At 45.8% G+C, this 23504-nt stretch overlaps 1 protein-coding gene across 2 annotated transcripts; it reads left to right on the forward strand.

Moving 5' to 3' along the window:
- The first annotated feature begins 351 nt into the window (after positions 1–351).
- On the forward strand, positions 352–23088 carry CSNK2A1 (casein kinase 2 alpha 1). 2 transcript variants are annotated; one of them, XM_083873089.1, is made up of 14 exons: positions 352–463; positions 12201–12394; positions 13412–13523; positions 14442–14543; positions 14950–15000; positions 15673–15732; positions 16368–16451; positions 16843–16953; positions 17769–17870; positions 18773–18873; positions 19574–19722; positions 20984–21070; positions 21724–21873; positions 22748–23088. In XM_083873089.1, exons 2-13 carry the CDS (start codon positions 12294–12296, stop codon positions 21837–21839), a joined length of 1176 nt encoding a protein of 391 aa, XP_083729215.1. In that variant the 5' UTR covers positions 352–463; positions 12201–12293; the 3' UTR covers positions 21840–21873; positions 22748–23088. The 2 variants fall into 2 exon arrangements, with proteins under 2 accessions (XP_083729215.1, XP_083729214.1); XM_083873088.1 differs by having other exon boundaries at positions 21724–23088.
- The last annotated feature ends 416 nt before the right edge of the window (positions 23089–23504 follow it).

Consider the following 23504-nt stretch of genomic DNA (forward strand, 5'->3'; position numbering starts at 1 on the left):
AGGAAGGGCCGGTACCGGAGCGAATGGAAGGGCCGGGGGCAGGGTCTGTACCGGGGCACCTCCGCAGGCCGCAGTCGCCCCCTGGCGGCGGGTCCCGCGCACAGCCCCACAGAGAGGCTGGGCCCAAGCGGTCACCGCTTACGGTCGGGCCTCCCGCCGGCGCAGCGGAGGCCGGCACGGGCCCCACCACCTTCCCGCGGTTCAGGGGGACACACCTGGACACGGAGCGGGAACAAACCCGCGTCCTCTCCACACCGTCGCCACCATCACGGACTACAACTCCCACAGCCCACCGCGGCGGGCTCCACCCTTCCCTGCGCACGCCCCCGCGGCGCGTGGCGGGGCTCGCGCGGTTTCCGTTTCCGGCGCGCCTCGCTCTGGTCCCTGCGGCGGCGGCCGAGCCTTGTGCCTCCGCCATATTGTCTGTGTGCGGCGGCGGTGGCGGCGGTAGCGGCCGCGCCAGGTACCGGCGGCTCCGGCGCCCACGCGGGGCCCCGCGACGGTGGCGGGCGGAGCGGGCGGCGGGGGGAAGGCGCCGCTGCGCCTCCTGAGCTCTTCCGCCCCCCCGCCGCGGGCGCGGTGTGGGCCGGGGGGCTGCGGCTGCCCCTCAGGAGAGTGGGGGCCGCGGCGGCGCTGAGGGGGAACGGGCAGAGCGGGCGGGTCCGGTGCGGCGAGGAGGGCACGTCCCGCCGCCTGCTGCCCTCGGAGGGGCTCCGAGGCCCCGGGGGGAGCGGGCAGGGGCCGTGGAGGGGCCGCCCCGCTGCCCCCAGCCCGGTGCGAAGCCGCCCTGGGCCGCGCAGGAAGGGCAGGGCCCCGCGGAACCGGAGCCGTCCCCTCCCCCAGCGCTCCCAGCTCGCACGTTCGGGGCGTGTAGGTGTTATTTACCTAAATCGCTCGATCTTGCCTCTTCCCCACCCTGCCCGGAGAAGCGCGGGGGTGCGGAGGGGCACGGAAAGGCCTGTTGGTGCTCGCTCCCACCCCCGGCTGCGCAGGGACTCGCTTCTGGGCCTTTCGGGGTGGAGGGGAAGGTCGTTCTCACGGCTTTCCACACCCGGCCGTGGAAGGAGTGGTGGTCAGTCTTGCCCTCGCTGTAATTTAGTTAATTGTGCCTTGGGACGGAGAGCAGTGTGGCTGTTGATAAAATGTGGTTTGAAGGAGAGGGGTTAGATAAGATTATGGAACCACATGTCTGTCAGGTCACTTAATTCTTTCTTACTGAGAGCTTTGGGTAAAACCAATAAAGTTTGGATTGTGAATATTCAAGCAAAGCAGAGGGGCAGGCAGCGATCTGTGATCTCTGGTGATCAGCTGCAGGACCTGGGGGGATGACATGGAGCTGTGTGCAGGTGGTTTGGGTTGGATATCAGGAGAAGGTTTTTCACCTGGAGGGTGGATGGAGACTGAAACAAGCTCCCCAGGGTAATGGTAACGGCCCCAAGCCTGACAAAGTTCAAGGAGTGTTTGGACAACGTTCTCAGGCACAGGGTGGGATTGCTGGGGTGTCCTGTGCAGGGTCAGGAGTTGGACTTGATGTTCTTTGTGGGTCAGTTCCTATCCTAGTACCCCAGAGAGGGGTCTCTGATGATTTGGGATTTGTGTTGCTCAGACCTGGCCCTGGTCCTTGGGGAGCTTCTCTTGCCCGGTTTTGAAACTGGGCAGGTGCCCCTGGAAGGGGCTGAGCCATGTGCTCACCTGGCTCCTCATGGGAGCTCAATCCTGTCACTCCACAAATGGGTTGGGAAGAGCCTCTGCCAGAGGGGACTGGGCACAGTGGCAGCTGTTCAGAGGAAAGCAAGTGGACACTCAGCATTTCTGCTTGGGGCTGGGAGGGATTTCTTTGTTCTTTGAACACTCTCTCTTTTCTGAAAGAGAATTGCTCAATTTATTCAGACTCAGAGTTGGGGCTTGTGCCATCCTGCCAGTCGACCTGGCTGTTGGATGTGAATCCAGTGTGGATTCTGGGTGCATCATCAGCTGGGGCAGAGGAGTAGCTCATCCTCTGTTTGCTGTTTTTGATGTGATGTAGAAAAGGGGAAAGTTTCTGCTAGGAGAGGAGAGAGTGAGCTTGGGAAGACTCAAGGCAAGATTTGGGGAAAGTGTGAAGCTTTGTCAGTTCCTTAATTAGCCCTAAACTGGGATTAGGGTAACGTCCCAGTCCCTACAGCACATGCTCTGTGGGGACTCACACCGTGCTCTGTGGGGACACACACCGTGTCTGTAACTGGAAGATAAAAACTGGAGTTGGGATGTCCCATCCCAGTTACAGGGCAGTGCTCTGCACTCAGGAGATCTGTCTGTGCCTTGTGCCTGGAATCCCTCTTCTCTTTGGATGACTCCAGGCAGGGGAGGGTTTATTGTAAAGGTCCAGATCTTTCCCTGAGCATGAAAAATGTCCATCTTTGGTGGTAGGCAGTGATCCTTTCCTTCCACTTTGCCAATGGAGAAAAATTTCCATTATTTCACCTTTCTCTAGTGATTTATGTCAATCTCTGGTAACATAATTTCTGTTGTTAGTGAAATTTGCTGTCTTGTTGTTCCCAGTGTTTGTGGTGGTAGAGTTGGGTGTGCATGTCCTGCACTCAGACCAGGGAGCTTGGCTGGTCAGCTGCTGCCTGCAGGGATTTGGAATAGCATTGAGGGAGGGAACATTGTCTTGGCTTTGGCTGCAGCAAAGAAGCAAAAACTCATGGAGCTGAAGGTCTGGGTGAGGAGATGAGGCACAGAGCATGGACAGATGTGATGGGAGGTAGATGTTGGAGGAGAAAGCAGACACTTCCAGGTGGGAGGTTCAGAACAAATTTTCTGGTTTTGGCAAGGCTCGTGGGTTCATAGATTGAGGAAAAGTGAGGCTTGTTGGATGTTGGGAGTGTGGCTCTTTGGAAAAGTGATAATAAAATTGGCCGTAGGTTCTAGCAAATATGGAGGAAATCAGATCATGGAATGTTGCTTGATATTGAGAATCTTGAGCTTTGTGCAGGGGCAGTTAATGGAACTTGTTTGCCTGAAAAAAGCTGGTGAGATGTGAGAGTGAAGATGCAAACCTGGGATTGGGGATTGACTTGGTAAAATACCATTTCCTGAAGGTTAGACATTGAAAGACTTAGTGTTTGATAATTGGGGCATTTTCAAGTAATGCAGATCAGGTTCATCAGCATGGGATGCATTGGAAGTAGGAATCTTGGGATATACAGGATGTTGAAAGGTGGTTATAGTTTTGGGGAGTTGTAGAGAAAGGAACTTTCTGCTCTGATGACAGGGATCTGTACCCAACTTTTCCCAATTTTATTAAATGGTGGGTGTCCTTATACTTCCATTTCAGTTATTCTCCATTTTCTCCTCACAGAACTAATTTTCTCTTTGTCTTTCCTCATGTCCTCTGAGGAATAAGGGAAAGGAAGACAGGAGAAGCAAATGGGTGACATTGTGGTGGTGTGATTAATTTAGTGTCACATTTCTGAAGAGGCAGGGATTTATTTCTGGGTTACCAGACCTGTCACCTCCACCATTCCTCCATTATGGAATTGCTTACATTAAGATATTTGTTTTAGAAACTCTGTGCATGAGACTGTTGCCATCTTAGATCTTATTGTCCCATAAGGGTCTTGAAAGAAAATAATAAAACAACAAGATTTTAAGATCAGGAAAGACTGCCTTAGTCTGGCTACAAACATTTGTTGCAAGACAGCTCTTGGATAATTTTTCTAAGCTTGGATATCTCCTTCCAGGGGCTTCCAAGAGCTGACTTCCCTGGAATTTACAGAATGTAATTGGAGAAAGGGAGTTCTCCTTTGAACCTGAAAAAAACTGTTTGGAAGAGGAGGCTGCAGCTTTTTGAGCTGGTGTTAGTGCTGTTGCTCAATGTAGAGTGTTTTTCCAAGCTGGTTTTTGGCCCCTTTTGCCATCAAGGTGCCAAATTTACATATTGATAGGAAAGATTGATGAGAAATGGGATTGTTGATGTGGTTGTGGGATCAGTGGGTATTTTCTGGTTAGGAGTCCAGTAGAGAAGCAGCAACATGAGCCTGGCACAAGCCTTACCTGCTCCTGTGTTCACACTGTTCTGGACAAATGATTTTATTACCCATTTCTTGCTGCTGCTTTGGGAGGCTGAAGAGCAGAAGGGAAGCTTGGAGTTCTTTGTGGACTTGGTACCATCACAGACTCACATTATGACTTCAATAATTTTAATTTTCCACAGAGTTTAGTTCTGAGATTTAGGTTATGTCCTCCTTTACTGAGTTCTATTTTTTAATTAATATTACCATTTGCAGGGAGGTGGTTTCTAAAGCAGGCTGTCCAGCTCCTGCCCATGTAATGGCTGCATCATATTATGGCAATTTATTTCATGGGAGTGGTGAATAAAATGGAAAACAGTTTTGAGTCAAGGCAAGAGTTTGGCTGCAGGTTTCCCATTGGATAGTCTTGAATGTTAACAGCAGACCTAGAAAATTGAAGTTACTCACTCTGTTTTTGCAGAAAGTAAGCTCTGCCCTTGCACCTTCTGGAACAACCAAAGGCTAAATTAGTCCTCTTTTAATTAAGCCAAGTGCAGGGAGAATCCAGTGTGCTAATACAGAATTACATGCCAAAACTTGCTTTCCCTGGGTGGGAAAGGTCTTCCTGTGGTGGGAAGAAGTGGCCTCAGATCCTTTTGTGTGTCCAAGGAGCCAAAAAGGTGCCTCTCCCTGTCGTTCCCAAAGCCTTTGGAGAAGGCGTTTTCTCAGAGCACATTTGCACATGTGCGTGTGAGTTGTCAGAAAGTCTTTATTTTTAGTGTTCAGAAAATGGATGAGCGTGGACGCGCACAACAAATTAATTTCCAGTCTAGAAAAGCAAGAGCTCCTGCAGTGTTCCTTCTCTTGCAGCCTTTGTCACAGGTTTCTGTCTGTTACCAGTGCGCTGTTGAATTCCAGCCTTTCTTCCACGCTTGGTTGTACTCCAGAAGGAAAAAGAGGGCTTTTTGCTCACTCTGCAGCATCCCAGATTAATTTCAACTGAACTTACAAATCGAGTTACAAGTTTTGGCACAGTAGCTTTACTGGGGGCTCGTAAGGTGTGAAGGAGAGTGCTGATTGCTGGAGTTTAATAGCTGGTTTTTTCCATTTGATTCTTGGAATGGTGGTAGCTAGTTTCATCTTGTGTTAATAATGATAAATTTTTAGAGAATTATGTCAGAACTTCACTTGCTGGCAGGGGTTTGCACCGAGTGTCTCTTGCTGTGCCTGCTCAGTGCTGGCTGAGTGATGGAGATGGTTCGTGGTGCATTGCCTGCTCCATGGAACAGCTGATCACAAGGATTTCCTGAAGAAATACTTAAAGGCAGTGTCCTCTGGTTTATCCTTTGGCTCTGGTAACTGTTCCTGCCTCTAGGAATTGCATGATGAGATCAATTAAAATTCTATAACTTTTACAGATGGTTGGTACAGGTCAGTTTTCTGAGTTCCACCTAAATCCCTCTCTATACATGAACCATAGGAGTCAAATCAGCTGAATGATTGTCCTGGCAGTATTCTGTGCCTACTAATTAATGAGGAAAACAACTGTGTCACTTAGCAGCAATTAGGGAGGTAGAACTTTCCAGAGGATGCTGCCAGTGGAACCTGATGTCAGCTGTGAAGAGCCTGTAGTGCTGCTGAAATGTTCCCCTTTGTGAGCCTCCAGGAAGAGTTCCCTGGTGTTGCTGGGGTCTCAGAAACTGTAGTTTTGGTAACTGGAATGCTGTCCAAAGCTCCAGCAGTAGGAGATTTAGTTTTGATAGTGCTCTTGGAAGAAAAAGGAACTGCTTCCTGTTGAAGTATTGCTTTGGCCTTAGGGCAGACCTAAAGGGATATTATATTCCTCCAAAGAAAATCCCCTTGCCTTTCCTGCACTCCCTGCTCAGCCTGAACTGTCAGTTTGGGGAAGAGATACAAGCAGAAGAGTTTTGTCGTTGGTTTCTGTTTGGTGTGTGTACAGACAGGTTAAGTTGGCAGTGCCTGGTTCTATTGCAGCCATTTTTATTGGATTGTGTCAGGAGTCCTTGGCACTGGCAGTGAGGATATCCTCTGGGTGTATGGGAGGCTGGGAGTGGTGGCAGGAGAAGCTCCAGGCATGGGAAAGAGGCAGATCCTGCACTCAGGTGATGGGGCTTGAGTATTTTGCTCATGTTGCTGCCTCCTGCAGCTACAGTGGCCTCATCCAAGGTCAGCTTTGGAGTCTTTGTGTTTTTGGGTCTTTCCCCTTTGCTCCATGTGCTGTTGGCTAACTTAGCTCTGAAAATAATAGTGTTCATGACCTTGGGAAATTGTCTGTTGTGCACAGAATCCCTTAGGAGATGGAGTGAGCAGCATTCCTGTCCCTGCTGCTGGAGGTGATCCCAGTGTTCTGCCCCAGGTCCATGTGCTGTTGCCAAAAGGGATGTTTGGCAAAGGACAGGTGTCCAGCCAGGCTGCGGTGCTGGAGACCCACAGGGGGGTTGTGTGAGCTCTGCTGAAATTCACCTGTTACAGATCTAAACAAAAAGGAAGACAAAGCATGACAGACCTTCTGCCAGCAGAGTGTGTGACACCAGAGCCACTGCCAGGGCATCCTGGAGGGTGACAGACATGTTGACACTGCTTTCTGAGCTGGGAAAGTGGGACAGTGAAGTTTTCCCCAAGACTCTTCAGAGTATCATAAAACATGGAGTTACAGTAAAACCGTTCCTGTGGCTTCTGTATAGATTGTGATCCTCATTACAGAGGATGACTTCTTCATTGGCAGGAATCGTGAGGAATCAGTGGAGCTGATGTAGGAAGAGCCAATCTAAATTTAGGATGTTTCTAGTGCAGAATTACTCCAAGATGTTTCTTCAAGTATAACTAAACCTGTCAACTGCTTTCCCTACAGACTGGCCATGTCTTATTTTGAATTAATCACAACAGTTCATGTTTCTTTTTTTAGAGAATGTTAAGGTCATTACATATAATTTATTATTTCTCTACAGTTGGACACAACCAACTATTTAAAAGAAATCTGGAAAATAGTTTTGGTGGAAAATGAAGTTAAAGCAGACTGTGCTGTTCCAGAGAAAAGTTTGATTTCAAACCTATGCTTTTTTTTTAACTCAAATTTTAAAATCTACTTTTCTGTTGATGTTGTCCCTTTATTAGGTAAATGATCTTCAGGAAAGGATGTAAAATGTCAATTTTGTTAATCCAGGCTTGTTTCTATTTTAGCTGTAAAATCATAGAAAAATATAGGTTGCAAGGGACTTCTGGAGGTCATTTGTTCTGTACTTGTGTTGCTGAAGTTTCAGCATCATGAGAACACACAAATCAGGTTTCTTTTGTGAGACAGAGCATATTTTTTAATAAAGTTGATTACTATTATTTCTTTTAAAAGCAAACTGGGTGTTGATTGATGTTGACTGTCAGCAGGCAGTACTGTAATATTTAGGCATGTCTTGATTTTTAAATTTCAGTGGTATTTCTCCAGTATTAGATATTCTCCAAACTCTGAAGGAGCAAATGCACTTCCCTGGGAGGATTACAGGGCTATGTGGGCTATGTGAAGGAAATCATCAACAATTTTATCTGATAATTGTAATTCTTGCTCACCTTACCAAATCACATTTTACACTTGTGATTTTAGAGGCTGAGTTTAAGCTTTCTGCTATGAAAGGTAACACCTTGCTTGCAGTTGTAGATAAAAGAAGGGGAATAACCTTTTGATTCCAGACTCTGCACTGTAATTCTGCTCTTCTCCACTGACAGAGCTTTTCTTCTCTCACAACAAACCCGCTGCTGTCTCAGCCTGTTTACAGTCTTAGGCTGGCACAATTGCCACTGTAATGAGCTTACGTGGGGAAAGTAGAAGTGAGAGGAAAGTCTCTAGACCTGTTTGGCCAATCTGTCCACCTCGCTTTCTCCTCGAGAGGAAGGTGAGCTTGTCTGGAATTCATAAAGCTACAGAAATGTTTTCTTGGCTCTTCGAGTTCAGCTCGCTGCAGCTCAGGGCCTGTTTTACTCCTTTGGGACTGCTGTGGGCTCACTGGAGCTGAGTTCAGGTGGGTCATTGGGAATAACCAGGTTTACGTGGCATTGAACAAGGTTTTCTGGGCTCACTCCACTCCCTCTGAATGAACTTGGATCTTTCTGTTGGTATGCTGTTCACACTGAGGGCAAGGCACGCTGTGAGCAGCAATCCACAGGGAGGCCAATGTCAAGCGGTGTTTGTGTTCTCGGCTACATTATTTATACTCCAAACCTTATCCACAAAGGTCATCACTTGGATAGCACTTGCAAGTTCCTTGGGACACCAGTCTGCTGGGAAAGCTCTTGGCTTTCAGCTCACTGGGAGCTTGTGTAAGTGCTGCATCATACTGGGGCAACTTTTGTAGGTTTTAAGTTTTGAGTGAGTAACTGCTTGAGAGAGGTTCTGTGCCAAGAACATTTTCATTTAAAGGGAGAAAAAAAATCATTACAGTATCTCAGTTATTCTAGACTAAAACAAACAAAAAAAGAGGCAAATTTTACTAGAGGTGAAGTAGGTGTGCTTCTCAGAAATTAATCTGCATGGATTTCTTAGCTGTGTTGCTGCTTGCTGAAAGTGCATGCATCTGGAAGGACAGAGAGTGTAGGAAATTCCTCTACTAATTGGAGTAGGTGCTGGAAGTATGGATCCTTCACAGAATATCAAATTCTCTATGGTGGCATACTTGCCTTTAGAAATGGAATGCATTGTAAGGATGATGAAATGCCTTTTTAAAAATGAGGGGTTTTGTAGCTGTTTTAGATTAAAATGTTTTAAAAATCAGAGTCAAAGAGAACATTGAGAGGCTTTTTACCATTTTATTGAACTTGAGGCACAAAATGTCTAAGCTTGCCAAGCTCTTCAGGCAACAGGCTACTGTTAGAAGATTCAAACTTTTAAGAACTGATCTTTTTTAATTAGTAGGCCTTCCAATTAAAAAATTCCTATATGGTGGCAGCACAACACTCTGGGCTGGGGCTCTGGGCACCCCTGTGGGGTCTGTTCAGCAGGACAGGAGTTGTGTTTGACTCTGTTCTTGTGTGGGATGGGCAGGGTTCCTCTTGATAAGGCTACTGTGTAAGAAATCAGCTCATTATCAGTCTGCTAATACTCCAACGGCATTTTTGAGGACAGGCCTGTGTAGGAAAAGCCAACAGTGAAACTCTGGCAGGGTGTTCCTGTGCTGTCATGTGAGCCCTTTTGAGTGATGTCTGTCTAAGGGGTGTCACCACAGGGGCTGAATGAGAAGCCCTGCTCAGTGTCCTTGCACAGGCAGGCCTTGGCAGTGAACAGCGTGTCAGACTGTGGTTGGGAGCTTTGTCTTCCCCTCTCTGTGACCTCTGGTACATTGCCTAAAAGCTCATGGTTGTTTCCTAGTTAAACCCTTCTCTACCAGAGAAATTAAAATTTTAATGTTGTTTCTGGAGATGCTCAGGGCTCCACTGGACCCTGATCTTGCTGCATCTACTTTGATTAGATGATGTTGAGCAGATTCTCCCAATATAAATTGTTCTATGATTCTGTCATTAATGCAGGAATTAATAAATGACAACATTCTGTTGGATTCTGCAGAAATAGAACTCATCTTTTATAACAAGCTCAGGGCACTTCTCTAGGTGCAACTGCTGCTCATACTGTAGATTTTTCTGCTTTAAAACTGCAGGCTCAACTGATGCTTGCATGTCAACACCTGTCCCCATTATCTGTCCTTATTTGTGTCATTCCCTTCTGCCAAAGAGCAAAATAATCCCCCTCCAGGGGCACTGAAGGCAAAAATCTATACAAATTCCTTGGCAGTTTTGAGCAGAGGGTGAGCAGTTTTCAGGCTGGGTAAGTTTGTGTATGTCTGTAATTCTGTTTGCTTTAAAATGAAGTTATCTGTGCAGACTCTCTCCCCTTCCTGTATAAGGAACAGTAGACAATAATACCTACCCTCGTAAATAGACATTGTGTGCCATTCTTAGAAGCTGCAGTTGATGATTTCCTGAAAAAGCCCTTCTCTGAGCAGCCTGTTACAATGTGCTGCTTGAGCTAGGCTAGAGCTACGTGACAAAAAATAGCCACTGTGAAATTTGATCTATCTTTAGATAATGTGATTGATTTTTCTTTTTCTTTTTCTTTTTTTCTTTTTTTCTTTTTTTTTTTTTTTTTTTTTTTTTTTTTTTTTTGTGCTGAAACTGATCTTGCTAAGCTGGGTGAGGGGAGCAGTCACATGTGCTTTATTTATACTGGATTGTGCTTAAAAACTAAAATTGCAAAGTCATCTGAGGCATGTATAAGTTCAGTTAATTCCTTCGCAAGGAGTGTTGAGCAGAGGAAATGGGCCAGTGCATCTCCTGCCAGAAGCATAGGGAGTGAGGAGAAACAAAAACACAGTGATTGAACTTCGAAATCTAATACATTTCACTGTACTAAACTGTTCTAGTAAACTTGCATGCTCTAGTAATGCCTGGGGACATCTAATTTCTAAGTGTCTGAGTCATGCCACATAAATGCTTTGAGGTTTTAGATGATTGCTGTCTCATCTTCTGAAATTGTATTTTGTGAGAGGACTAGCATTTTGTCCAGGAATAGACTTAATGTATTTTTAGGAATGCTTCGTATTCTTCCATTAGCTGGACACACGGCTGAAGCGCCCCATCCTTCTTTTATTGGTCTAAGGCCTCAGTCACCCTTCCATTGTGGACTTTGGGATAGTGCTGCGTCCCTGTTTAACCTCTGGGCTGGATTACTGCAACCCTGTCTACCTGAAGGTGCCACCAACACCATTGTGTGTCAGTAGGTCAAAAAATAACCCAGTGCTGAGCTCTGTCCCACCCAAGGAGGCTTTGTCCATGTCAGAGAGCCCGTGCACGCACTTGTGCCTCTGGAGGCAGGACCAGCTGCTGGTCAGGGTGTGTGACGCGGTGAAGGACATCAGATCTGTGTCCCCCAGGTCCTCCACCATCTGCACAGCCAGTGGTTCTTGCTGGGTCCTCTCAGGAGCTGAAGTGCTGCAGACCTCAAATAAACAACAGGTCTCTGCCCATAGAGCAGCATTTTGCTTCTAGAGTTTTCTTCTGGTGCGACATGTCCTAGTAACTTAAGCTAACTGCTCCGAGCAGATTTCTGGGTCTTTCTCATTAATGTGTGATTAATGGGACTGTTACTTCCTTCTGCAGTCTGGCAGTTGCCCATTTTCTGTGAGGGGATAAGATTGGCATAGCAAATAAGTATATTAGTTTAGATAACAGTGTTGCCCACTGTTTGAGCGTATACACAGGGCTGTGTGGCTCTGCCACATGCTGCTACACACCAAACAATGCTCCTCCCTGCTCCAATACAGCTCCCTTTCTTGTAAGTTATTTTGAAAACTGACAAGGGGATTCTTGTATTTAAACATCTAAAAAGGTGTTAATTTCCCCCTGTGAAAGATTTGAGAGATGTAAAGGCACCACATTTATTATTTAAAGTAGGACAATATTGATAAAAAATTGCAGTGAGTTACTACTGTCTTAAATATTCAGATCTGGATGATAAAGTATTCAGACATACAGGATAAAAATAGAGTGTTTGTCTCTGACATACAAACTTTCTTTTGAGTGGTTTTGACCAGTCTCAATACTGATAAAACTTACCAGAAGCTTTTCAAAAATCACATGGTTAGGAGGAAGGATTGGGAGGCACTTTGGGCAAGCAGAATGCAAAGGACATTTTAAGACCCTTGCAGCAGTGCATTTCTTCCATGTCTGAATAAAGCATCATAATCCAACACACATGCTGCTGTCTTTTGGACAGTCAGATTTAATGTTTTGACTGTAAGAAGTTGTGACTAAAGCTGGTTCCCATCCCAGGAGAATTGATTTTGTTACATTGGATGGCCCAAGACTTGGGGGTGAGATTGCAGCCTGTTGCTTTCAGTCTGGAGTGGAAAGGAGGGGATCTGTCTGCAGATAGAGCAGGGTGTTCTTTTCTTTTGGAAAGTTACCTCTACAACCAGCAGTTAGAAACAAGGTGCTGAAAGTTACCACCAGGTCAAGGGGTTGGTTTGCTAGGGGCCAGTCCTGTGTGAGGGAGAGGAGACAAATGGCTTTCCAGCTCTGACAAGCCATCCCAGGCCTGTGGCTGAGCAGGCTCCAGCTTCTCCTTTGCAGCAGCTTTTAATGATTAACTTAAATACTTTTGAAGTACCTTGAGAATTTAACCTCTGGTTTATATCCTGTCTGCAGGTGGAGGAATCTGAGGCCTTTCTCCTCTGTCAGCACTGCAGACCAGGTCGCCTCTGATTTCGCATCTCATTTCCTCCTGCCAAGCTGTCTGATATGTCGGGACCCGTGCCGAGCAGGGCCAGAGTTTACACGGATGTGAACACACACAGACCCCGGGAGTACTGGGACTATGAGTCGCATGTTGTTGAGTGGGGGTAAGTCTGGATTGCTTCTGGATGTCCCTGCTCCAGGATCAATCCCTGTGGATCCTGCGTGGTGGTACTTGGGGAGTTCAGGCACCTGTGCTGCATGAGGCTTTTTCACACTTCTTGGCAGATGGCAAGGGAAAGGATCAGAACTTGTCTTCAGAAAAATGGTTCTTATCAAACTTTTAAATTCTCAGTTCTGGAGGAACATTTATAGGAGCTGCCTTAAAAGTTGGAAGAACTTTTGCCAGGTAGTCAGAAAACATCCCCTTTCAGAGGGAAGAAAATCTATTTCTGAAGCAATCCAAACAGTCCTGAGTGCAGGGCTGAAAAGAAATGAAAAGACTTTCAAACTGAAGTTGCTGCTGACTTGGATAAGTGAAGAAACTCCACAGGTTTAAATAGGTGCATACTATTTTATTACTTGTTGCTCAGCTCTCTGTGAGTGCCTGGAAAAGACATGGCTGCTTCTCTTTGAAGGAAGGAGGTGTCTAAATTGAGCTCATGACTAAAGTGTCCCAGAATCAGACACAGTGGTGGCAGCTTCATAGCTCTGCGTTCCTGCTGGGGTATGGAGGGCCCAGACAGAGTTCTGCCCTCAGCTGTGCAGTTCCCAGTTTCTGGAATGTACACAGTTGTCTGGGCATAAGTGCTGCTTTGTGTCCAGACTGTTTTTATACAGCCTTGCACTTAGACTTTTGCTCTTACTGTCTTTGTTGAATTTTACCAGCATTATACAAGGAAAAATGGAGCTTCCAAAGATAGAGAGAAGGGATAGTTCAAGTTTGCTAATGCTGAAATACATAGTTGGGCTTTCAGTCCATAGTTTTGGCTTGAATTTGTCTTGGGCAAATAGAAGCTCCCTGTTTCTCTTCTAATTGTTAAATCATCCAGTTCAGGAGAAGTAAGGCACTAGTTAATCCCTTTGTCTAGGAAGTGAGGCAGTGATTGAGTTTTAAGGAGCAGTTTATAAATTGTGATGGAAATGACTGAGCCCTTTGGAACTCTAACCTTTTCTCTCCACAGAAATCAAGATGACTACCAGCTAGTTCGAAAATTAGGCCGAGGCAAATACAGTGAAGTATTTGAAGCCATCAACATTACAAATAACGAAAAAGTAGTTGTTAAAATTCTCAAGGTGAGTTGGGGATTGGGCAAAAGGTTAAAATCTGCCTTGAGGTGATCAGGAGGCCAGAAAGGGCTTTTTGATGTTCTAAAACTGAAATCCTTAAAGCCTGGCTTGGGAGTGTCACTCAGTGAAACAGGCCATCGTTTTGAGCCTCCTGATACAAGCCCTGCAGTTGGTTATTAAGTCAGATCTCTGCCTGTTAGGAATTAGGCTCTGTCTTAAAGAAGCTCTGATGTGCAGCACCTTTTTACTTGGAGCTAAGCAACATTTCAGCAGCTGACTACAAAATTCTCAGCTTCTCTAAGTGCTGGTGGCCTGGCAAGCTGTCATGGCCATGGCCTTCATTTAGTGACCCTCCAGCAGCCCATGGACTTCTCACAGTTAAACATTTGCCACATGCCAGTTAAGGAATCTTGGAGTATCACAGAGCTGTTGGGGTTGGAGAAGCACTCAAAGATTATCAAGTCCAGCCAACACCCCAGCATTCATGTCCCCAGGTGCCACATCTACATCTTTTAAATCTATTCAAGGATGGTGTCCTCACCACTGGAGGAACCTGTTCTGGGGCTTGACAACCCTTTCTGTGAAGAAATTTTTTCCTGATACCTGTACCTCCCATGGCATGACTTGAGGCCATTTCCTCTCGGCCTATCAGATCATGTTCAGAGAGCTTTTTAAAAAGAATGCCATCTTCCAGCCTCTCCTTCACTTGGAATTATTGTCTGTAGCTGTCAGGGTTGTATGGTTAGAAAGGAGACAGCGGATATTTGAGCCCTTACTGGTGTGATGCATACTCAGGTTAAATTGCAAAGATTCCAATAAATTTTGCTGATCTGCATTCACTTGTGTATTGTCATCTGGGTGTTGAGCTATTAGCCTCACTTTACTGCAGGGCTTTATCTTACACTTTGGGTTTTTATTCTTCAGCCTGTTAAAAAGAAGAAAATCAAGCGTGAAATCAAGATCTTAGAGAACTTGCGAGGCGGTCCCAATATAATCACCCTTGCAGATATAGTAAAAGATCCTGTGGTGAGTAAGGGAGGAACTCAGGGGGTACAGTGGGGTTATGGGTGAAGTTGCTCTGTTTGATTTCAGCTCTGACCTGGCTTTTTGTTTTCCCCTGCTCTTAAATCCTGCTTTTGAATTGACTGATCAGATCAGCTCTTAATCTGATAAACTTCTTTTAGAGGGCCCTTCCCCCTCCAGCCCCTCACTCTGTGAGGAAGAGATACCAGTAAGCTGAGACAAGTTAATTCGCTCTGCAAACACTGCTGCTGGAGGCTGTGGGCTTTGGCTCTCCTCTCTCTGTCTGAGGAGAATCATAAATATGTCCAAGGCAGAGGGGTTTTGTGCAGTTTTACTAGAAAAAACGATTTAATTCATTATCCTAAGTGGAAACATAACTTAAAGTGGTTGAATGCTTTATCTGTTTCAGTCTCGAACACCCGCTCTGGTTTTTGAACATGTAAACAACACAGACTTTAAGGTACAGTGTGGGATGGGACTTCTCTTTTTTTTTGTGTTTGAAAACCACTCATCTTTCTGGGGAAGGGAAAGTACATAGGGCAGGCATTTCCTTGCAGCATTGGAAATGCTTTTAAAGGTAGATGCTGGTGGGACAGAAGTTTGTAATTAGCCCATCAGTACCATTTTGCCACAAAAGTTACAAGATGAGGATGCAGATTCCAAAAGGTATTTAACCTTGGGAGCAGATCAGTCTGTTGGCCCATCAGTGCCTTTTTTTGAGGCACTTGGCTTTTATGTGTACAACTATTTATTGGAACCACTTTAAATGTGGACAGCTGTTTCTGTGGCCTTCATACTCCTGGGAATGGGGATTTAAATGTTTCTTTGTCCCTTCATAGTGACCTGTCTCAGAAGAAGAAAGGCTATGCCATCCATCATGCTTGTGCTCTGTGGGTACAACCAGAGGGAGATAGTTTTATTTCCAGCTCTGCTCAGACAGCACATCCTGGTTCTTGTAACTATGTATGGGATTTGCAAAGGGAGAGGAACAGATCAATCAGAGTCAGGTGTGGGATCAGAGTAACTTAAAAAACTTGGACTATACCTTCAAAAGGGTTTGGAAAATGCCAGCAGCTCAGAACAGGGATTTTTTGGATGTTGAACACTGACATGATATGTTTGTGTCCCACAGCAATTATACCAGACATTAACAGATTATGATATTCGATTCTACATGTATGAGATTTTGAAGGTAAGTTGGCATTTTGCTGTTTTCTTGGTGTATTTCTAGTATTTGCTCTCAGCTAATCCTGTGGAGATGGTTCTCACGTCACTGATGATAGTGGCATTATATCACTGAGGGAAGGAAAGAGAGGGAGCCTATGGAAGAATTGGGCAGAAAAACATCAAGTCAGTATCTGTTTTTCAGCCTTTTTGGTACATTGAGATACCTTAAAATCCTAAATCAGGAGTACATGTAGCCTTTGAAAAAAGAAAACTGAGCTGTTACTGGCTGGGTTTGTGCTCTGGCATAATGTGAGTCAAATGTCTTCATCCATTTTTCTGAACTAAGTAATTTATCCTTAGGAGTCTGGAGAAGGGGTGCTTATGTGATCATTAGTGCCTAGTAACTGTGCTCTTAGAGGCTCTGAAATTACAATTTTTATGAGTAAGCACATGAAGTGAAGTCAAGACACTTGTGTTGCTGGGACCTCCCTTTGAGAGGGGACTCTAGAAGCGTTTTTGGTGATCGATGAGTCTAGTGCAGGATCTAACACTGGACAGTCTTGTCATCTAGTTAGACTTGATATGTGTGGAAATACTTTTGACTATGTTTGAACTAGAGACATTCTTGTGACTCTGGCATCTGTCTCCTTTCTCCTGCAGGCTCTAGATTACTGCCATAGCATGGGAATCATGCACAGAGATGTCAAACCTCACAACGTCATGATTGACCATGAGCACAGAAAGGTAGTGTGGGTTGGCTGGGGGGCAGGGAGGGGTCCTGCTTTTCTCTTGGCAAACTGGGATCCCTTTTGGATACTCCTGTGTGGTGGTACTAGCAGACCTCTTCGAGGGGGGCTCTGCTCTCATGGTGTGGGCAAATGTAAAGTGAGAATATTGTGCTGCTTTTTGAGGCTTTACTTGGTCACATGTAACCCACAGGCAGGGTTGTAACAGGTATTTTATTTAGACTGCTTGGTGATGTGGGTTTGGGGAGAATATGTAAGCAGATACTGATCAAATTAATTGAAAATGGCAGTTACAAATTAACTTGAAACTAAGTTCACTAGTATCATTCAACAAATGGAAAGCTGGAGCATCCCTTGAGCCTTTTTTCTTTGTTTTCTACCATTTTTAGCTTAGACTAATAGACTGGGGTTTGGCTGAATTCTATCACCCTGGCCAAGAGTACAATGTCAGAGTGGCTTCCAGATATTTCAAAGGACCTGAACTTCTTGTAGATTATCAGGTAAGAATTACCAGGACTTCTTACTGGCTTTTATATGGAAAGTCAGTGCCATTTCAAGGTAATAAACCCAAAATTCAGATGTCTAGGGAGTCAAAGCTAAAGACAGTCTTGGCAGGAATGTATGGCAGAAAGCAGTGGCCATAAAGCCATGAATGAAAGAAGCTAATGAGTAGTCTCAGACCCTGAGGAAGAGCTGCAGAACTATCATCATGGATCTTGGAATACAAGTGTTGAATATTTTTTTAGCAAGGCTGTGTTTGCAGTAAGGTACAGGAATGAAACAAAGCCCCTGTGGGAACAGCAAGTACTGCATGAACTTCTAAATTAAGCTATAAAAGCATTCCCTTATCTGATGGCAGTTTGCATTATGGAAATCACAGCGTTCCTGGTGACTTTCAGACCATGCTGGTTCTGGAAAAAGACACATCCTCACCTGCCCATGGACCCTGGGGAGTCCACACCTTTTGTTGCTTGTTGCAATGCTTCCTTTCCCAACACACATTTCTCAGTGGTTTGTTATATTGGAATCTGCAATGAAAATAGAAGAAAGCTCTGATCTTTAATATGCTGGCAGACAAGGGATGGAATTAGGGTACCTGCTGTCCTGCTAATTGCTCTATCCCAGTTTGAGTAACTGGAACACTGAACTGAACAGTGGCTTAGGGATGAAGGTACATGAAGATAGTTCAATTTGTTTCCAGCATGACATGACTGTGTTCATATCACCTTTGCGGGGGAGGGGGAACCCTGTTCGTTTTGGAGGTCTGTTCTGCTTAATTCATTAGAAATTGAATTGTCCTTCTGGTTTTGTACAGATGTATGATTACAGTCTGGATATGTGGAGCTTGGGTTGCATGTTGGCTAGTATGATATTCCGAAAGGAGCCATTTTTCCATGGCCATGACAACTATGATCAGGTGAGAGCTGGTCATGTACAATGTCTGTTTTCTTAGCACCTTGAAGGTTTCCTGCTTAGGCTTCTATCAAGTCATCCAGAGAATTTTTAAGCCTTTCTCTAATGGCTTCTTTGCTCAGTTTGAAGCCACATTCCTTTTCTCGAGTGTGCAAGATTATGTAACCAATTAAATAGAAGTGGATTTATAGAGCTTTGTACTTAGGAGCTCCTCAGTAGGTGTCTGGGAAAAGCTGTAGAAAAAGTTGTATTAAGGCTGGTGCATTCTAGTACATAGTTTGACTATTCCTGAGGTTATGTTATGTGGAAAGCCCCTGCCACTACTCACTCTCCCCCCCACTCTGTATAGAAACTGTGATTTTGGTACAGGTTTATACAGATTCTTAAATCTTTGATGTGTTGCCTTTAGGCCAAAATTTTTCTATTTAAACCTTTATCACATGCTCAGCATGTGCCTGCCATGGCAATATTCTGGAACAGGGACCTTCTATTCTCAAAGCTTTATTCTGGAGCTCTCTGGGATGGTGCTTCACCTTTCACATGCAAGATCCAGAATTTCTGCTTTTTTGACCAGTTACTCTTGCCTTCCCCTCTGTTGATTCTGAATATTTTCTTGCTACTAAGGGAGGTAGTGTTGCAAGGTCTCGGGTTTTAGAGATTTTAGGGTCTGTGGCTCCCTCCTGGCTGCCTTGGGGTACTGAGCTCCGGCTGTGAGTGGAGGCATGTTCTTGATGCCTGGGACTGTGTGGCTGGGGAAGCCACAGCCACAGACTGACCCTGTGGCTTCTGATTAACACTGCTGGGACCAGCTTCCAGCTCCCATGGGGATGTGCTGCTATATCTTCATGCAGGCTCTGGTATTTTCACACCTTCACAGCAGTGACTTGGTTTTGTGTTTATTCCCAGCTGGTGAGGATAGCCAAGGTGCTGGGGACAGAAGATCTGTATGACTACATTGACAAATACAACATTGAGCTGGACCCACGTTTCAATGACATCTTGGGCAGGTGAGCCAAGGTCTGGAGTCTCTTTGGTAGACCCAGACAGTTACAGCTTTGTCAAGAGCCCTTGAAATGAACAAAATTTTGTGGGAGAAATCAGCCAGGATTCTGGAGAACTGGCACTTAGTGCCTTTGGTCCCTTTTGCCACTGCTTCCTGTAGTCCTTTATATGGAAATGGACCTGAGGAAAGATTTTTAAATGTCATCCAGGCAATAAAGGAGCTACTGGAGCAGAAAGCATGAAGGGCAAATGCTCTCTTCAGTCTGGAGGGAAAAAAACCACAATGGTGTTTCTCAGCATTAGAGTGCAGAAAGTCAGGTGCTGCTAAAGATGGAATTTATATGGTTGTTTTCCCCTCATAGTGGGACAGAAATTAAAGGAACTCATGTTGGGTGCATATGAGATGAGCAGAACCTACAATTTTAGGCCTGTAAGCCATTCTGAACATTAGTCCTGCTGCTCTCTGGGGTCGTGGCAGGGCCACACAGGGGCTGTGGTGGCTGTGCTGGGGCTGTGACCGCTGTGCCACCACGTGGAGACACAGTGACACTGCTTCATGCTCTGGAATGTGTCAGTCCCGTGGCTGCTGCACAGAGAGCAGCCTCCCTCGGGGCTGGACATCTGTCACAGTTCTTGCTCCTTAGGAAAGTGAGTTTTGGCATCATTGTCCCCTGACTGGCCTGATTGGGGTCTGTTTTCCTGCAGACACTCCCGTAAGCGATGGGAGCGCTTTGTCCACAGTGAGAACCAACACCTGGTGAGTCCAGAAGCTCTGGATTTCTTAGACAAGCTGCTGCGATATGATCACCAGTCACGACTCACAGCAAGAGAAGCCATGGAACACCCCTACTTCTGTAAGTATCAGCTGCTGTCCTCAGAGTTCTGCCCCTGGGGAATCTCTGTTCCCATGGCTTGTGCAGATGGGAACTGAGAATGGCAACAATGATAAGCCTGGTCTCTGCAAATAATTGTGCTGGAGCTGAAGCTGCTGGTCTCTGTGTGCCACCTCCACCAGCCAAGAAATCAGTGCTGGGTGCCCATCCTGGGCCCATGAATTAGCAAGTACTATCAAGGAAAGTCACCTAAATCATGTGATTTGGGGTTGCTTTCTGCAGGTGTGCATGGATTCCTGTGTTTGGATAAACCCAGAGAATTCTGGTTTGTTGATAAACAGGCATTTTAACTCTTGTTGTAAATTGCTTAGCTACTGCTATATTCAGATCTTGATTTTGCAAGCAAAAATGTAACTTTCACTAGTAAATGCTTTTAAATGGTGCTGTTTTTTGCAGATACTGATACCTAGGGCTGTGAAGCAGCTGCAAGAATACATAATGTCAATATTTGCTCAGGTGGTTTGTTTTGGGGTTTTTATTGCTGCTGCTGAAGGAACTCCTGTAATTAATAGAATGTTGATCTGTGTTACACCTATTGGAAAAACCCCAGGGAAATGTTTTGCAAGTATGAACATTCGTGAAGCCAATAGCTTGGAATGTGAGAGCTGGACAAACAGTTCATTAACTTTTGTCCACAAAAAGATATGCATAGTACTGAGCTCAGCAAAGTTTGAAATTGCCTCATCTGACACAGAAGGTGTGGGAGGCAGGAAGGGTTTGTCCCTGTTCAGGTGAGAGAGCATTATTTACATGCAGCTGAAAATAAAGAGTTAGTAAGTTGTGATCATCTCATGGAAGACAAGTTCTAGTGACACACCTGACAGCTCACAGAGATGTAAAATGGAGACATGACACATGATTATAATTAGTGATAGTCTTTCTGCTTGCTACACCCATATTCTGGGTTTGGCTTTCTGCAATTACACAGTTGCTTAGCACAGAAAGATCAACTTTGCCATAATATCTTTCAGCTTTTTCTGTCAGAAAGTCCTGGTAAACCCCAAATCACATCATTTAGCTGACCTTCCCCAGTATTAAATAACCTTGGTACCATCTCGAGTGCTTCTCACTGGAGTTGGTGGAAATGTCTGTATTCCGATAGATGATGTTATTTGACTCAGGCAGAGTGCCAGAACTGGCTGGGCACAGAGGCCACAGGCAGTCTGTGTGCCTCAGCAGCTCTCTGGCAACACAGCACTTACTGGTAGTGTGCTCTTCCTAGATCCCATTGTGAAAGACCAGGCTCGGATGGGCTCGTCCAACATGCCGGGTGGCAGCACTCCTGTCAGCAGTGCGAGCATGATGTCAGGTCAGTTCTGTCACCTCTCCTTGGTGCTTGGTGTGCTAAAGCATTTGTTTCGTGTGGGGTGGGTGGGAGGACCCAGGAGGAAGAGTTCAGCAGGCAGGGTGGTGTTGGATCATCTCCCAGGACTGGGGAAAAGGGCAAGGAAAGCTGCAAAGTGGGTGGGAGAGTCTGATAAGTAAGGCCTTGGGCAGCCTGACCTGTTTTTCTGGTCTCATTTTAAGAAGTTATTTGCAGTTGATTTTCTGGCAGCAGCTTGAAGGACAGTCCACTGGCACAGTCTGCCCAGAGAAGTTGTGGCTGTCAGATCCCTGGAATTGTTTAAGGGCCAAGTTGAACATGGCTTGGAGCAACCTGGTCTAGTGGAAAGTGTCCCTGCCCATGCCAGGGGGGTTGGAACAAGAGGAGCTTTAAGGTTACCTTTCCAACCCAAATCATTCTGTGATCCTGCCACATCTGTGCCCATCAGTAACACTCAGGGTGTGCAAATCTGCCCTTCCCAGAGCTGCAGAGAATAGTGACAGATCCTTAATCTCAGCTTATTTTGGCAGCTCTGGAAACATAACTGACCCCCAAAGCTCCCACTTGATTACAGAAGCTGTCCTGGATAGCCATGCCGTGTTGTTACTCTAATTCCTGCTTACCTGTCTGTCTTCCAGGGATTTCTTCAGTGCCAACACCTTCACCCCTTGGACCTCTAGCAGGCTCACCCGTCATCTCTGCCACCACCACTCTGGGGATGCCGGTTCCAGCTGCTGCGGGCGCCCAGCAGTGACGGGCTCTGTCTCCTGCTGCCTGAGCTGAGTCAGGTGGGGAAGAGGTTTCCCCCTCCACCTCTCCTCAGGACGCAGCTCGTGCCTGGCAGGGGAAGGGAGGGGATGAACGCTTTGGAGACACCGTGTCTGAACTGTTGCTTGTGGATTTATAGTAGTTCAGTCATTATATACAAAATTATTATAGGCTGATTTTTCTTTTTTTACTTGAACTTTTCGTAACTCAGGGGATTCCCTGAAAATACCTACAGATGGAATACTTCTTGGACAGTTTTTCTTCCCCCCGCCCCCACCCCTCCCCCCCAAAAAAACAAACAAAACAAAAAAAAAACCCACAAAAAAACAACAAAACAACTCTTCGTGTAATAACAAAGATGAATCAACAGCATTTCCAAGCTCTTGCATCCTGCTGGAAATCTCTTCTCTTCATGTTCCCACCATTATTCCTCCACAAGCCTACACCTTGGGGGATTGTGCTGTTCTCCAGAGACTACCAAATCAAGTCTTCATGAGGCAGGGGAGGGGATTCTTAAAGTACCACTCACTTGAACCCCATGTCCTGCACATGTCCCAGCCAGGGTACACTGAGGAGACAATTCCAGTAGGGAGAGGTGGGATAAGCTTAAAAGGAATAAGTGCAGATAGTGTCCAAAACCCTAATTGAATTGGGTAATGTCTCCTTAGGAGTCAACCAGAATGCTAACTCACCCTTTGCATGTAATTTTAGTCTTAAAAATGAAGTTACTGATCCAGTTGGAGTCCTTGGCACCTCCTGAGACAGGTGCTCCTGTAGAGTAAGCCCTGCTCTGATCAGCCCCTTTCTCGTGGAGGGTTCTTCCAGCCATTGCTTGGCTTGGATCTCTGGAATTAGTTTGTTATTGGGTATATTGTTTTTAAATTGTTTCTATAGGTTTCGAGCTGGTGGCTACTTAAAGCTGGAAAAATCAGACTGCGCCAAGTCCGATCCCACATCTTCACCCACCATCCCCTCCCTCACGTGCCATGTGGTGAGAATACCAGTTACCTCACAGTCTTGTAAATATGCACTGAGAGGAAGGAGCGAGGAGACGTTAACTTAAACTGAAATGGTAGATCAGTAATTGTGGACAAATATTATCATTGACAACGGAAAAGCACCCTTGTTACAGCCCTGCTACCCCTTGCTGTGTATATATACTTTGTCCTTCATATGTGAAAGATCCAGTGTTGGAATTCTTTGGTGTAAATAAACATTTGGTTTTATTTATCGAGGTTAGATTTAAGTTCCCTGTGTAGAGGCCTCCCTGGGGTGGTCATACACTGACACAGGCGTGGTGACAGCCACATGTGCCCTGGGCAGGCCATGTCCCTGTCACACCCATGGGGAGCAGTGCAGAGAAGCCTTACACAGATGTCACAAGCCAAAGTATCTCCTGGGAGAAGGATCTTTTGCCATAACAAAACCCCTCCTTTTCTGTCTCAGCCATGAATTGAGACGATCAACCAATTATTAGGTGTTCGTGCCTGTTGCCACTCACTGGATTTCTGTGACTTGTTTTCAGTCACCTCATGCTCGGGTGGCTCAGCTGGTGTGGCTGCAGGCACAGTGGCACCTGTCCCTCTCAGTGACCTCTCATCCCAAAGCCATTGCAGCAGTTGTTCCCCTGGACCTTGAGCGATCTTCACGT

The sequence above is a fragment of the Zosterops lateralis genome (assembly GCF_965231275.1).
Source record: "Zosterops lateralis genome assembly, chromosome: 16".
NCBI lineage: Eukaryota > Metazoa > Chordata > Aves > Passeriformes > Zosteropidae > Zosterops > Zosterops lateralis.

Excerpts from the sequence above, each read along its gene's own strand:
- CSNK2A1 (XM_083873088.1), top strand. The coding sequence starts at position 12,294 with ATGTCGGGACCCGTGCCGAGCAGGGCCAGAGTTTACACGGATGTGAAC. Across the intron at positions 13,524-14,441 it reads TAGTTGTTAAAATTCTCAAG|CCTGTTAAAAAGAAGAAAAT; the intron begins GTGAGTTGGGGA and ends TTTATTCTTCAG. Across the intron at positions 21,071-21,723 it reads CAGTGCGAGCATGATGTCAG|GGATTTCTTCAGTGCCAACA; the intron begins GTCAGTTCTGTC and ends TCTGTCTTCCAG.